We start from the raw sequence: 14,416 nt of genomic DNA on the forward strand, positions 1-14,416 counted from the left end.
AATAATTCACGCATCAAGTAAATAAAACACACATATTATATAATTTCAAAAACCAACATTTATCAAGTACCTATTTCAAAATATTCTAAACCGTAGTGAGACCCTCTCATCACTCTATATACTACACATATATCGACATACAAAAATGACGAGGAGGAGAAGGTTTCCAAAACGCGTCAGCCGCCGACCCTGATAACATGTGGAGTTCCTATGACCCACGTCAATCAAAAACTTCCCTGATATCTTATTCCTGAAAAATATTAGTGGTTTATATGAGTCACAACTCAGTGTATATAAACCTTACCTTTAATTCCACAGCCCAATAATCAAACATATTCTTTAACCAATATATAAAATAATAATCAACAAATATTAAAATAATTCCATATACATATGCATATGTCACTCTGTTCAGTTTATTATTCTGTGACAAATCAAGCCTGGCGGATTCCATTGTATATGACCCGAAGGTCCCATTGCCTTTGTACATATATATATGACCCCAAGGTCCATTGTCATTGTATAATATGATCCGGAGGTCCCATTGCCATTGTATACATGACCCGTAGGTCCATTGCCATTGTATATATATGACCCGTAGGTCCATTGCCATTGTATATATATGACCCGTAGGTCCATTGCCATTGATATCAGACCCAGAGCAAGACTGTCACAGATCCTCTTTAATCCAATGATTCAAATAATTCCAAAACCATGTGCAAACATATCAATTGCACTAATCACATATTTTATCATATAATTCATTTCACATATCCATACCATATTCCACCATCTATATCAAATAACACATAATTATATCAGAGTTACATCATATAATCAAATTATTAACTTTATTTAACACCTAACAAAGAAACACATAAAACATGTAAAATTAAACGTGTGATTTATACACACCTGATTAAGATAGATAATTTGATTGAGTACTCGTTCGGGTGTCTCACTCATAACCTTGATCTCTAAGACTCACTAAATAATTGTACAAGAGCTCTCTTCATCTTTCTCGACTATTTTCTCTACGCTCTTCCTTCTCTTTCTTTTCTTTTCTTTCTCTCTCTAACTCTCCATTTTATTTCCTCCGCCCCTTTTTCCTATTAAAAACTAGGAGTATATATATCTCATCAAGTGGGATTGCCCTTTTATAAAATATAAGACCGACTTAGTAGGAATAGTTTAATATATTTTGTTTTATTTCTTTTCTTTAAGATTATCTATTAAATTATTAGTTTGTATTTGCACACTAATTAATAAATATGCATACGCAAACATCTACCAAATGTCATCAAATTTACAAAAGAAGTGTATTCAGCATACACGTGTATACACATATTTTCATGCACAAATCTTTTAACTAACCACTCATATATATATATATAATATTATAACTAATAACTTGGGTAATTAATTATACATATTTAAATTATGTTAACATCTTATAATGAAGTAATATTAAATTTAAAATTATTCAATTAATATATCTATATATAATACGAATGATAAGTGAAACAAATAATTATGCAAATGATAGAATTCTGAGTTAGGGATGTCACACTAATAAATTTGAAACAAATCACATAATATAATGTTTAAACATTAAATATAGAGTAGGAAGATAAAAATCTATCACAATAAAGAATTAAATACAATGGACATTTTTAAAACTTCTTTATACACTACATTAACTCTAAAATTAAAAAACAATCACATCATTATAAACTAAAACCTTCAAATTTTTACAATCGTCACTCTTCAACAGAACTTATAGGTAAATAACTCGTTTGTCATTTTTAAAGTCGTCCGCCTCACCTAAAACTACAATAAAATAAGGAACAAAATCAATTTGCAATGCACAAAATCAATAATCAATATTTATTAAAACGATCATCCGTAGAGCAAAGTATAAGATGAGACCCATGAAAGTACATAATCGAACAATTCACACCACATGCATTCGATGAAAGGATAAAAATTACCTAACACATGGCAAAATATGCGTGAAACTTATGAAGCAATTCTCCTTGAAGATCATGCTTTTTTCTGAACAACATGATATAGAATATGCTCTATGGCAAATGCATTATAGGAGAATTGAGGAGCTAAGGGCCCTCTTTGCTACAGCGGCTTCAGCAGGATCACCTGCACCCCAAAATAGTAAAGGCGCACTCCGTGTTATACCTGATCGACTTACAAAGATCCGAACTCAGTTTACGACCTTCATCTCTGAGGCTACTGGATTTTATCATGATTTGATGTTGAAGATAAGATCTAAGTATGGCCTCCCATTGGGATATTCTTCTGATGATCCAGAAAATCAGATCCCAATGTCATCAGAGGAACATTTCTCCTGCCTCAAGGAGGATCGGATCTTAAGGCTGGGATTGCAGCACAAGTTTCAAGAGCTGCAGATCAGCAATTTCATGTAAAAGCATAAAGAGCATCGCCGTCTGCAGTGTGCATGTAACTAAATTCCAATAAAGACCTAAACCTAAGCTATCTATACAGAATTAATTGGATTAAAGACACATACATCATTCAACTCATACATCATTCAACTCATACATCATAACCATTTTGTTCAACAGCCCAAACGAAATGCAAGAACAATCCACTGCTACAATCTTGCCATTCCAGCGTTATATATACTTCATTGCAGAGGTGAAAACTATTACACGATGAAAGAATGATTCCATGCTATGTTTTCCACTTTGTCCATAATCATGAGCTTCACTGAGCAGTTATAGGTGAGTAAAACCTCCCACACACTCCACTTAATCACATATAAAACCTCCCACTCACTCCATTTAATCATATATTTAATGGCCTTTAAATTATATATATTTAATTTAATATAATTTTCTAAATTATATTGTATAGATGGCCAAATACAAAATTAAATATGGCAAATGGCGAAAAGAATCATGAAATGCTGTAAATTCTAGTATAAATAGCTAATTACTATATCCAAACTATGATATTTTTCTCAATTATCCCATAACAAAAAATGTCATCATATACGTTCCTGAATTTATCAACTTAATGCGTACACATGTGAAAGTTAAAGGCATAATTGACTAAATGTATTAAATGGCGCTGTTTAAATAGTCGAATATTTCGTTCGTATGATATTTTTCATTTGCTAAAAGCATACATAATTTCCCTCAAATTGAGAAAAATTTCAGATATAATTACATATTTTTTAAAGTTGAGGGATAGACCAAAATTTGACCAAACTTCATTATTTTTTTTCTATTCACCCAATTAAATAACCAAACAAGTTGAAATCTTATTAATTCTTCAAAATAAAGATTGATAGTGTCCATCCATCCATTAAACATATTGAGTGGACATAAGCTATTAAGCTACCAAAATTTCGAACGTAGATTGAAATTGTGTGAATTGATCTACCACCCTCCTATTTTTGGCTTTTGATTTCCATACATGTAATTCTACCAGTTCCCGATTCCCATTATATAGTTTGAAGTGGATATTTAAAGACATGTTTGAAACATGATGCATTTGTAATTTCCTTCCCGAGTTAATTAAGGCACACATTTTTCACAATGAAATGATCCAACTTCCTGATGGTTTACAAAGATGTAATAGTAGTTGTTTGTGGATGTAAGAGCTATATGTCTAAAAGTAGTTTTGTGGAGAAATGGTGATTACGAGGTTGTATGAAGAGGTTCACATGTGTGATGCATCAACTTCGGGCTATAGGATAATAGGAAAGTCCAACTCTAGCTAGATAATCGGATTGCACGATTATGTTAATTAGGTAAAAAAATCATAGGTCTAATCAGATAGATTGTAACACCCCACTTTTTCGAACCCTAATTTTAGAGCCAAAAATTTAATTCCCTAATTTATGACTTAGGGGACGTGAATTAATTGAGGAACGAAATTAAGACCGAGTCGAGTTTAGGGTTGCATTGGAAGTTTGAAAAGTCAAACTTGTTGATTATATGACTTGGCATGTGAATATTTGAATTTAAGGAATTATGTGATGAATTATGTGTTTATGGGTGAGTGAGATTATTAGGATATTTTTTTCCATAACCTTATTTTCTTGAATTTTCGAAAACCCCTAGCCTTGTTGGAGAAAATCCTATTTTTCCGGGTTTAATTTAATTCTTGGGATATTTATCCAAATTAAATCCAAAACCCAATTATTCTCTATTTTTAATGAGAAAAATCGCCCCCCATAATTGTTTTAAGGTGATTTTCGAAAATCACCTATATTTGGGAATGAAGAATTATTTTATTTTTAATTGATCCCTTATTGATTTCCTTCCATACCAAAAATTAAATATTCTAGCAAATCTTACCATACCTCAAGGAGATCTTGTCATATCTTATTTTAGTTAATATTAAAAATCCATTCCTTATTTAAAAGGCCAAATACACGCCTATTCCTTATACCAATGGGGAGGATTTTTATTTTTTTATTTTGCTCCGTGATATTTTATTCTACTCCATAAAATATGCAAAACAAAATCTTGGCTAATTAAAAGCCATATATTTCGAAAATCTCCATGTTTGAACCCTATCTTTTTCTTCTTCTCTACTCCACAATATTCTATTTAATTACCTAAAGATTTTATCGAACCCTATAAATAAGAGCAAAACCTAACCCTAACCCTCCAAATTTTCGTCCCCCATCCCATTATACACGCCCCCTCCCATTTTCCTTCTCTCTCAATTTTCTTCTACTATTCTCCAATATTTCGTTATCTTTTGGAGAAGAATTGAAGTTTTATTCAAGAATCTTGAAGAACCAAGGCTAATACTTTGTTTCAACCGTTCGTCTTTCTCAAAAAGGTATTCTCATATTAATTCTTCCTCACCTAACTGATTAATCGGTATTCTTGAACCCTCATCCATCTTGATTGAGTGAAAGTGGGACAAAGGGGATATGGAATATATGTGTGCATGTGTGAAACCGTGCGTGCGTGTGTGGGTGTGTGTGCGTCGCGTGTGTGTGTCGTGTGTGTGTGTGCATGTTGGCAAAATACTCTTGTGTGACATATGTTGATGATAGATCTAGAGTTAAGATGCGAATGAAATTTATATGATGGACTTGATTTTGATTGGTGATATTAAGATGAATCGATGCGAAAAGGGAAACGTGAGGCATGCATGATTTAGGAATTTATGTTAGAACTAATACATGGTATGTACATATGTGGTAAAAAGGTGAAACCTCGGTTGCGAAGCAGGATAACAAAGGGAAAGAACATACTTGAAATCTAAGCAGTCGAGGTGGGCTTTATTCTTAAACTCTCTTATTTCTTGCAAAAATATTGATTGGTGTTATAAGGGTGGTTTGAAACGCTATGCCATGCCTGTGATTGTGATTGTTTTTTATGATATTGTGTGCCTGATGCCTAGTTTGTGAGTACGCTCCATTAGGCTACAGTGTCTATGGATATGTATAAACGAATTAGGGTCGCAAACCCTACCAGGCTGTGTACACGGTGGGATCGGGAGCCGTCCTTGCTAGTCGGCCGGTCTCGTGGGCCAAAAGTGTGGCCACACTTTCGTCGCACCATGGAAAGATTGTGATTGTGATTGTGATAATTGATGAGAAAAGTGGGGGAGTTGTTTGACTGGCCAGTCTAAGAAATAATTTTTGTGATACTCGTGATATTCTTTTATAACTGCTTAAAACTCAAGTTCACTATGGTAAGGGTGGCATAACTTATTAAATAAAATGTTTTGGCAACGAGTTCACTGGGTATTTCAAAATACTCAGCCCTGCATGTGTTTTCCTTATGTGCAGGTTGAATGGCGACGAGCGTTGGCGGGTGTTGAGCAAATTTAATTAATAAGATGGATATTTTGAACTTCGAGTGTAGTCGTGTCTCCATACGTGGCTTCACTTTCTCTTTGATGCTTCCGCTAAATTTTGAAACTCATTTTTATTACTTAGTCATTTCAAACTTATTTCTCTTAGGATTAGAAGATTGAGACATATCTTGTTTTGTTGAATTCGTGTCAACCCTTGACTTTGATCGTCATTTATGTTATCTACTCTTCATTGATTTTCTTGATTAAACTGTTGTCTTATTGCTTCAATAGCCCGTTAAATACCCAGGTCAAATCTCTTTAAATGAAACCCTAGCCTTGCTCTCGTTGTATTTATGTTGTCTAGGTAGCGACCACCGAATTTATTATACCCTAGGAGGGCGGGTCGTTACATAGATGGTACATAAAATGTAGTACAAGATTGCTAAATTTAAAATTCAAGAGATAGGCATAGTAAATTATGCCAAAAAAAAAGGTGACTCTAGTTGAAAAGAATACAAATGGAATGGTGTTGGCCCAGTGTCATCGGAAGAGATCGTCTTACAAAATGCAGTTGAAAATATATACACCAACTTTGAGAGGAATAGATATTCTGCAATATCAAAATAATTAGAATGGACCAGAATGTGTATAACTAGAAGTATCTAACTCATGTTAACCGACTTAGCATAGATTAATCTATAATTGGTAATTAGGTACCAAAATATGTTTGGTTGTTTTGTGTGCTCACCGATGTTGAATTCCTATAAGTAGACATTAGGCTTCTTTGTAGCAATGCAAGAGAAAGTGAAGAACTGAAGATGAGTGAGAGTTAGAGTGTTCTGTTGTCAGATGTGTCCTAGCGATGTGTCCTCGGATATCTAATGAGGTGTGTCCTATAAGAGTGTGTTTTGGGTTGTGTTCTCAAAAGTATTGTTGTGTGGTCTTGTGTTGGTGTTGTGTACACCGCAATGCCGTGTATTTGTTGTTTCGTACGCCATTGTTTGGTACAATAAAATTCCTTTTATGTAATTGATTCCGCAGTACCATTGATATCCAACAAATGCATGCTATCTTTGGTTGTTATTGTGTATTCTAAGTGGAAATCTAAATATTATCGGAGAATAGTCATATTTATAATGTCGAATTTCATTGTATAAGATACAATCTATTTTAAAAGTCTTCCTTTTTTATCCCGTATCGAGTTTTTAGTTGATGGTCATTATCCCACATCGAACTCTTACTCTAAACATTTCTTTTTTCTCACCTATAAAACGGTTCTAAGTTTCCTTTTATTTTTTCCATCGGCCAACTAAAATAGTCCTTATTTAAGGGTGTTTTTGACTTTGCTACTATTTGGTGAAGTGGTCAATCATAGATGGCGACGCGTGGGGCTACACACATCGTTCAGAGACGTTCTTTACCAAAGGTAATGTGCTCATTCCTTCTGTTTTTATTTCGATTTCTACCATTTATATCCGTTTTTTCTATCGCTTTCTATCATTTATATCAATTTTCAGTGTTCATTACGCTATTTTTTGTTGCTTTATTTTTTCATAATTTACACTAATCTCTTCGTTTCGTTTGTTTATAATTTTTTGTTAGTTTGCATTGTAAGATTTTGTTCTATCAAAGATCTTGATTTTCTAAGTTGGATAGTTGTTTGTATGTGACCCAACTGTTGGTAGGATTATACTTAAGAATTTAAGGGGTTTGGATCACTAGCTGGGACTCCAAGCACAACAATTATTTTACTAATAAATTATAATATTACAATATTATATAAAATATTTTTTTTATTTATTTAAAATAATTATTTTGTGTAACAGCAGCCCCTTGGAGCCACAACACGGGATTTAAACCCATACTTTGAGATGGTGTAAATTCAATTTATTGGGGGACCTAGATATGTGGTTTGGGGAAGGGGGAAATAATGTAACATTATATAATACATTGTGCATTCCAACAATTCACTCTACAATTAAATAAAATTAAGAAACAAAATAAAATGAGGAGTCTATAAAACCTGAACGTATTTAATGTGATGAATAATTATGAGTGATAACAACCTTCTTCTAGAAATAATTTATTGTGTTTTGCAATATTAATTATCGATATGGACACTATACGCTAGTTATTGAAATGATGTAATGGTAATAAGCAATTCTTGTAATGTATCATTATTAGAATAACTTGGTTTGCACTATTTTAGTGATATATAGCGAATGAAAACTTGGTTTGCACAACTAATTGTAATGTACGAGATGGAGATGAGGCACGCATCGTGGAAGGATGGTAGAGTGAACTATTATGGAGGGTGGAAAGCCATCTACCGAGCGGATATGTTGAAAATAGGTAATTTTTAATTATTTGAATTTTGGTGGCATAAAATCTGTGTGTAAAAATCTTTGGGGTTATGTATGCAAAAAAGAGGAATTAATAAAAGATAATGAAAATAATTTTGGAAAATACTAGTAGCATTTAATATAATTTGCCTAAGTTCCATTTTGTGGCAAACTCGCATAAATATTGGGAAAATAGCATTTAATGTAATTTGCCACCATTTCAATGGCAATGTAGCAAATTAACACTATAAAACTAGCTGGGTTTTCAGTTGTGAGTTCAAGCAAACCCTGATTTCTTCTCAGTTCTGTTGATTTCAGCAGTTTTCGGTTTAAATTTTATCAAATTTAACTGTACTCGTTTTTGTGGAGCACTAAAGTTCAATTTCTCTATGCGAAAAATGGCAAATCGTCCAGGATTCTTCAAGTTTTACGTGCCTTGGCTTGGTGAAGAAAATCAGGTACTCTTTTTTCTATTAATTTAGTTCTCTAGTCTGAATTGTACCTTTTTCAACTTAAAAATTAATGTATATATACATATATGGTTACCGCGTGTTGCTATTAGATGGCGTTCTTGTTGTTATATTTGTTGACTTCAATTTTTCTGTTGACATGCTTCCTTTGTGCTCGTTAATATGCCCTTTGTGCCATATGTTTTCAATCGCGAACTACTTTTTCGTAGGTCATGTTAACATATCCATTTTACGTGTTTGAAGGGCTTCATAAATAGTATATCGCTATTGTTAAACATATTAAATTTTAATCTATATTATGATGATCATAATAAAGAAAACAATGTTAAATACCTAAGAAATGTTTAGTTGACAATGGAAATAGTTTACTTTGAAATAGTATCTTCCCATCTGTACGGATTCTGATGTATCAAGTGTTTATATGGAATAATATTAATCGACTTGGCTGGTGAATTTTATGCAAACAGAAAATCCCTCCAAGGTTTATTCAATCTCTTCCAGGGAACTGGCCAAAGAATTGGTCACTTCGAGACCGTTACAACAATTTGTGGAATGTGAAAGTAGAAATGATTGGCGGTGATTGGTACTTTAAAGATGGTTGGGAAAAATTAGCTGCTGATAATAAGATAAAAGGAGGGGATATGTTTATCTATGAGTATTTCTCTCAGGGTTTACTTGACTTCAAAATCCATGGAGGCAATGGTTGCATGACAGAAGGTGCTGGAGGTCGGATTATTGAAGAGCAACCGAGTGTAAAGATAGAACCAGATGAGAATTATGGTAAAGTTTCTTAGTTGGTTTCCTTTCTTCAGATATTCTGTATGTCCATCAATCTTAACCTTCTATTCGAATCAGACGATAATGACGATCATGATTCCCCACCTATGCCGGTGCCTGTGCCGCCTGTGCAGGTACAGGTACCCCATGTACCCCCGCCCGAAGAAGAGAATTCAAGGGATCATCATATTCAATGGGAGCGAGTTGCGGATGGTAAAGCTGTCCATACCTTTTATTTTCTTATGGCATTTCCATTGTTTTTTACGCAAAAGTATACCGTTCCCACTGTCATGAATATGTGTTCAAATATGAAATGTGATGTTTAATCCAAAATGTGATGTTTAAGTTTGTCAAGTTTAAAAACTGTGTCAAATTTGCAATCAGGTGCGGCCAGTTCTACAATAACAACCAGTCGCCGCGACTGGTATGGTGTAGAGCTCATGAAAAAGGGATTCATTCCACCGCGCCAGAATCCTTATTTCGTGACCAAAAAACGAAAAGGCAGAGCTTACGAACTAGTAAGTATACACAACACATTTGTATAGTATTTTGATAGAATATACCATTTATTGACCAACATGTTGCTACTACAATGATAGTTTATACCTCTGGATGTGATCAAACGCTTCAACCTGAGACTCCCTAAGAACGTGACGCTCAGAGACCCAAATGGAAGGCAGTTTTATGCCAAACGCAAGATGTGGACGGACGGGAGGATGTTATACTCCGGAGGCTGGAGAATCCTTTGTATTCAGAACATGGTGGAAGACGAAGACTCGTGCATATGCGAGTTCTTGTATAATGTCGACGATCTATGCATTAGCGTAAGCTTCTTTCCCCCAAAATAGCAGCAATAATGCTTGAATGGAGCGGTTTAGATTCGTATTGAGGAGTTCACATTTGTATATGATTTTAGGGAGTATGGTTTGTTGTTTCAAATCAAGAGTTATTCCAATTAATAAAATGGTGTGATTTTAGCACCAACAATGTTTCCAAGTCTTATGGTGTTGCAGTCCCTTCACTAAGTGTCACACAAAAAAAATATTTGAAACATTTTATTCTGTTTTATAATTTCAATTATCAATATGCACATTGGATAGATTTACTGAATTGGTGATCAGTATATAGTAAATGCATCTTAATAAAAACTGAACAATATTTATAAGAGATTACTGCACATTAACTTCCAATCTTTGAACATTATTGCAAATTCAAATCAAACTTTTAAATTGCCTCAGTTGAATTGAAATTCTATTTGCCCAACAGTTGCACTAATTTGTTTAGAAAATTGTGGTGTATGTAGAAAATGAGGGTAGTGTGCATCTAGAAATCCTCTTTCAACCCTGATCGTCCAGTAGAAGAATGTTCGTTAAGCCTCTAGGAAAGTCCAAAATATGCATTTATAGCTGCATTCCAGTCGACCAATTTGCAAGAAAATCGTCATGGTGAAAAAGGAACTCTACTAAATATACTAAAATACAAATTTTCTCCTATTAAAAAAATTCCAGATATTAAGAGGGAATTTAAAAAAAAAAGCAATTTTGAGAACTTAAAAGGGAAAACATCATTGACAATTTATTTTTTTGGGTCTTAAATAAATCATTGTCATTTACACAGTGACAACCAAAAGCACAAAGCTTGAAGTCAAATCCACAAACATTAACTTAGGAAGTGAGATGATCAAAAAGAGGAATTCAATTTCTATCTTAAATTGAAGGAAATTGAGTTTGGGGAAACAAAGCTTCAACTTTGAAATCTATTAATGGAGGTTAGTGAAGATGGAGAGGGAGAAGCTATGAGTAAGAAGGTGAGGGCCGCTGGAGGAGCAGTAGATGGGGATCCATCTTCTTGGTTTGATGCTGTATGTTGGTGTGTAGATGTGTGCGTGAGTTGTGCAATAGAGTATATATGTTGAGTGTGTGTTTCATGTGAAAGGAGAAGTGTGTAGTTCACTCTTAATATAAAAACTACAATAGCAAATTCTCATTTGGACATTTAAATTATTTGAAAAATATCTTTGAAAAGTAAAAAAAATTATACTTCCTCCGTCCCAAGGAAGATGACCTCTTCTTGGGATTGCACGAGATTTTATGCATGCTAATTTTAAAGTGTTAAAAAAAGGGAGAGCGAAAGTTATTGGGTGTTTAAAAGTATGAAAGACGAATAAAATAAGAGGGATAAAAGGTTGTTGATGTTTAAAAGTAGGAGATATGCAAAAAGTAAGAGAGAGAAAAGGTTGTTGGGTGTTTAAAAGTAGGAGAGATGAATAAAGTAAGAAAGGAAAATGATAATTGAATATTTTAAATATGTCCTAAATAAGAAAGGGGTCATCTTGGTTGGGACACGCGAAAAAAGAAAGTGGATCATTTTCGGTGGGTCGGAGGGAGTATCATTAAACTTCTATCATATTTATTATTATTATTATTATTATTATTATTATTATTATTATTTTGTAAGATACGAGATATCATATTACACATGCTTCACACTCACCTCTCATTGTCAATCACAAACTCCATCGGTTTCGTGTTTGCGCCGGTTCCTTCATTCAGTGGCTCTTCGAACGTCGAATAGATGTGTTGCTCGTCATGTTGGTCTTGGTTTGTTGAGCCCCCTATCATATTATGAGTATTTTTAATGAGTTTTAAATTGTGTTAATGATGTGAAACTCTCGATAGACCATTCTAGCCTATAAATAAGCTTGTAAGCATGTCATTTTTAAAACATATTTAATGATAATAAAAAATTGACATTGACTTTGTGGATTGAATTCTCTTCGTAAAGTGTTTCATCTTTTTATAACTTATCAAAATACATTGAGCAAGGTTTGATTATAATAGTTGGTCAAGGTTTTCATGCTATTGGAGTGATTTGATTCTAGGGAGGATGTTGCAAACACTTATACGTGAGGTTTTTGGATCAATATAATTAACAGAATCCCTTGTCGTATCTAATTCATATCTTTTGGTATTAGAGTCATCTAGTATTGATCTATCATTAACCTATATCTTTCATTCATTTTTATCTTTTTATCCTTTATACCTTAAAAAATTATTGAAGAAAAAAAATACAATAACTTTATCTTCATTCATATTTGTTGCTTAAAATAAAAGCCAAAAAAGGAGAAAAAAAAATTAAAGAAAGATATCCATTATTCTATTAGTGCCTTAAAAAATTATATCCATTGTCTTCTGAATTTCACAATAATACGTCGAAACCTCTTCGAATCTATGATGAAAATCCTGATTTACGAGGAAAATGAACCCTCTTCGAGGATTATCGCCAGATACGAAATAAATTCCCCTTTTTCCATTTTGTAATTTTGATTGAGCTTTTCTTTTATCTGTTTCATCAAGTTTGTTTGACATAATCAATATCAGTTAAAGGAAAACGAAAATGTGGAATATCACATTATTATCCATTTTATTGATTCATTCTTTTGATTATAACAATTTGTATTTTATCTTCTGTTGACGTTTGTGTTGTGTTGCCATTAGTTCGTTGCAATTAGTTTCAGTCATGTTTAATTCATTATTGCTATTTGATTCTTTGCTTTTTTTTGGAGATTCTAGTGAAATTTGTTCTGGAAAATGCCAGTAAATGGTTGGTAAAAGCATAAATGGCAGATTATTTTATTCTTGATTTTCTATGATCGTTTTATGTTAATATCCAAATCTTGAATCCATATGCAACCTTAGATATGTTCCCACTGCCTCGTGGTTTAATTGTTTGATGTAGGTTATGAAAATTAAATGGATAATGCCATTTAGTTATATTTTATTAGTTGCAGCAAGTTTGAATCGAATAAGAAAGTTTGTGCGAATAGGTATGAGCTTCGAGGGAGTGAGCATCAACTCATGTAGCATCTGCCCCAAAGTGAAACAATGATGAAGCATAGAAGTTGTTGAAAAGCATACAACTCTCATTCATTTTCACAAAATATAACTACATAATAAATAGTAGTATTACATATTAACTATGTGTCCATATGCTTATCCACTCAGGTAACAACTACATGTCTAAATGTAGTTAAGTGGAGATATGGTGATTATGGGGTTATGTGTAGAGGTTCACATGCATGATGCATCAACATTGGGATATAGATAGATGGATGTCAAGGATATTAGGAAATTCCCACTCTAATCAGATTGCACGAGTATGCTACATAAACCATAGGTCGAATGAGGTTGATACTACATAACATGTACAAGCTCTCTAATTTTAAAAGTAAAGAGAGTCATAGTAGATTCTATGAAAAAGGAGATTCTAGTTGCACAGAATACAAGTGGAATGGTCAGTGTCATCGGAGGAGATCGTCTTACAAAATGCTATCAAAGATGTCTCCACTGACTCTAGAGGAGCCGGGAAAGACAAGATATTAGGCAACATAACTGTTGGAGAAATAAATATTTTGCAATATTAAAATAATTAGAATGGGCTAGAATATGTATAACTAGAACTATCTAGCTCATGTCAACCGACTTAGCATAGATTAATCTAGAATAGGTAATTGGGTACCAATACTACCGAACGTCCGTTTTTTTGTGTGCTCGCTAACATTGAATTCCTATAAATAAGCATTGGGCCTCTTTGTAACATAAGTTAAAGGAAAACGAAAATGTTGAATATCACATTATTACTTAGTACCAAAATTAGCCTAGAGAGTTTGGTATTATCCATTTTATTGATTCATTCTTTTGATTATAACAATTTGTATTTTATCTTCTGTTTTCTGACGTTTGTGTTGTGCTGTTATTTAGTTTGTTGCAATTAGTTTCAGTATCCATTTTATTGATTCATTATTGCTCTTTGATTCTTTGTTTTTTTGAGATTCTAGTGAAATTTGTTCCACAAAATGACAGTAAATGGTTGGTAAAAGCATAAATGGCAGATTGTTTAATTCTTGATTTTCTATGGTCGTTTTATGTAAGTATCCAAATCCTTGAATCCATATGCAACCTTAGATATGTTCCCACTGCCTCGTGGTTTAATTATTTGATGTAGGTTATGAAAATTAAATGG

At 33.2% G+C, this 14,416-nt stretch overlaps 1 protein-coding gene and 1 long non-coding RNA gene across 4 annotated transcripts; one reads left to right on the plus strand and one right to left on the minus strand.

Annotated features, from left to right (window-relative positions):
- Positions 1 to 18: 18 nt before the first annotated feature.
- On the minus strand, positions 19 to 1,113 carry LOC125209102 (uncharacterized). The gene is made up of 2 exons (XR_007174302.2): positions 916 to 1,113; positions 19 to 250 (listed from the first exon to the last, which is right to left on the minus strand). It is a non-coding gene; the product is annotated as an uncharacterized LOC125209102 (long non-coding RNA).
- Positions 1,114 to 7,116: 6,003 nt separating this feature from the next.
- LOC148929256 (B3 domain-containing protein At5g60142-like) lies at positions 7,117 to 10,373 on the plus strand. Of its 3 annotated transcripts, none has more exons than XM_089057541.1 (7): positions 7,117 to 7,231; positions 8,015 to 8,157; positions 8,562 to 8,605; positions 9,085 to 9,397; positions 9,473 to 9,607; positions 9,779 to 9,912; positions 9,994 to 10,372. In XM_089057541.1, the coding sequence occupies exons 2-7, from the start codon at positions 8,028 to 8,030 to the stop codon at positions 10,240 to 10,242; spliced, it is 1,005 nt and encodes a 334-aa protein (XP_088913667.1). In that variant the 5' UTR covers positions 7,117 to 7,231; positions 8,015 to 8,027; the 3' UTR covers positions 10,243 to 10,372. The 3 variants fall into 3 exon arrangements, with proteins under 3 accessions (XP_088913667.1, XP_088913669.1, XP_088913668.1); XM_089057543.1 differs by having other exon boundaries at positions 9,286 to 9,397; XM_089057542.1 differs by lacking the exons at positions 7,117 to 7,231; positions 8,015 to 8,157 and having other exon boundaries at positions 8,546 to 8,605; positions 9,994 to 10,373.
- Positions 10,374 to 14,416: the final 4,043 nt, after the last annotated feature.

This window comes from Salvia hispanica, chromosome 4 (genome assembly GCF_029641045.1).
Source record: "Salvia hispanica isolate PSC_SH4W2 chromosome 4, Shi_PSC_v1, whole genome shotgun sequence".
In the NCBI taxonomy this organism is placed as follows: Eukaryota; Viridiplantae; Streptophyta; class Magnoliopsida; order Lamiales; family Lamiaceae; genus Salvia; species Salvia hispanica.

What these genes read in the sequence shown, in the direction of transcription:
- LOC148929256 (XM_089057541.1), top strand. Translation starts at nt 8,028, where the DNA reads ATGAAAACTTGGTTTGCACAACTAATTGTAATGTACGAGATGGAGATG. An exon ending in GGCTTGGTGAAGAAAATCAG is followed by an intron (nt 8,606 to 9,084) that starts GTACTCTTTTTT and finishes TTATGCAAACAG; the next exon opens with AAAATCCCTCCAAGGTTTAT. An exon ending in AGAACCAGATGAGAATTATG is followed by an intron (nt 9,398 to 9,472) that starts GTAAAGTTTCTT and finishes TATTCGAATCAG; the next exon opens with ACGATAATGACGATCATGAT.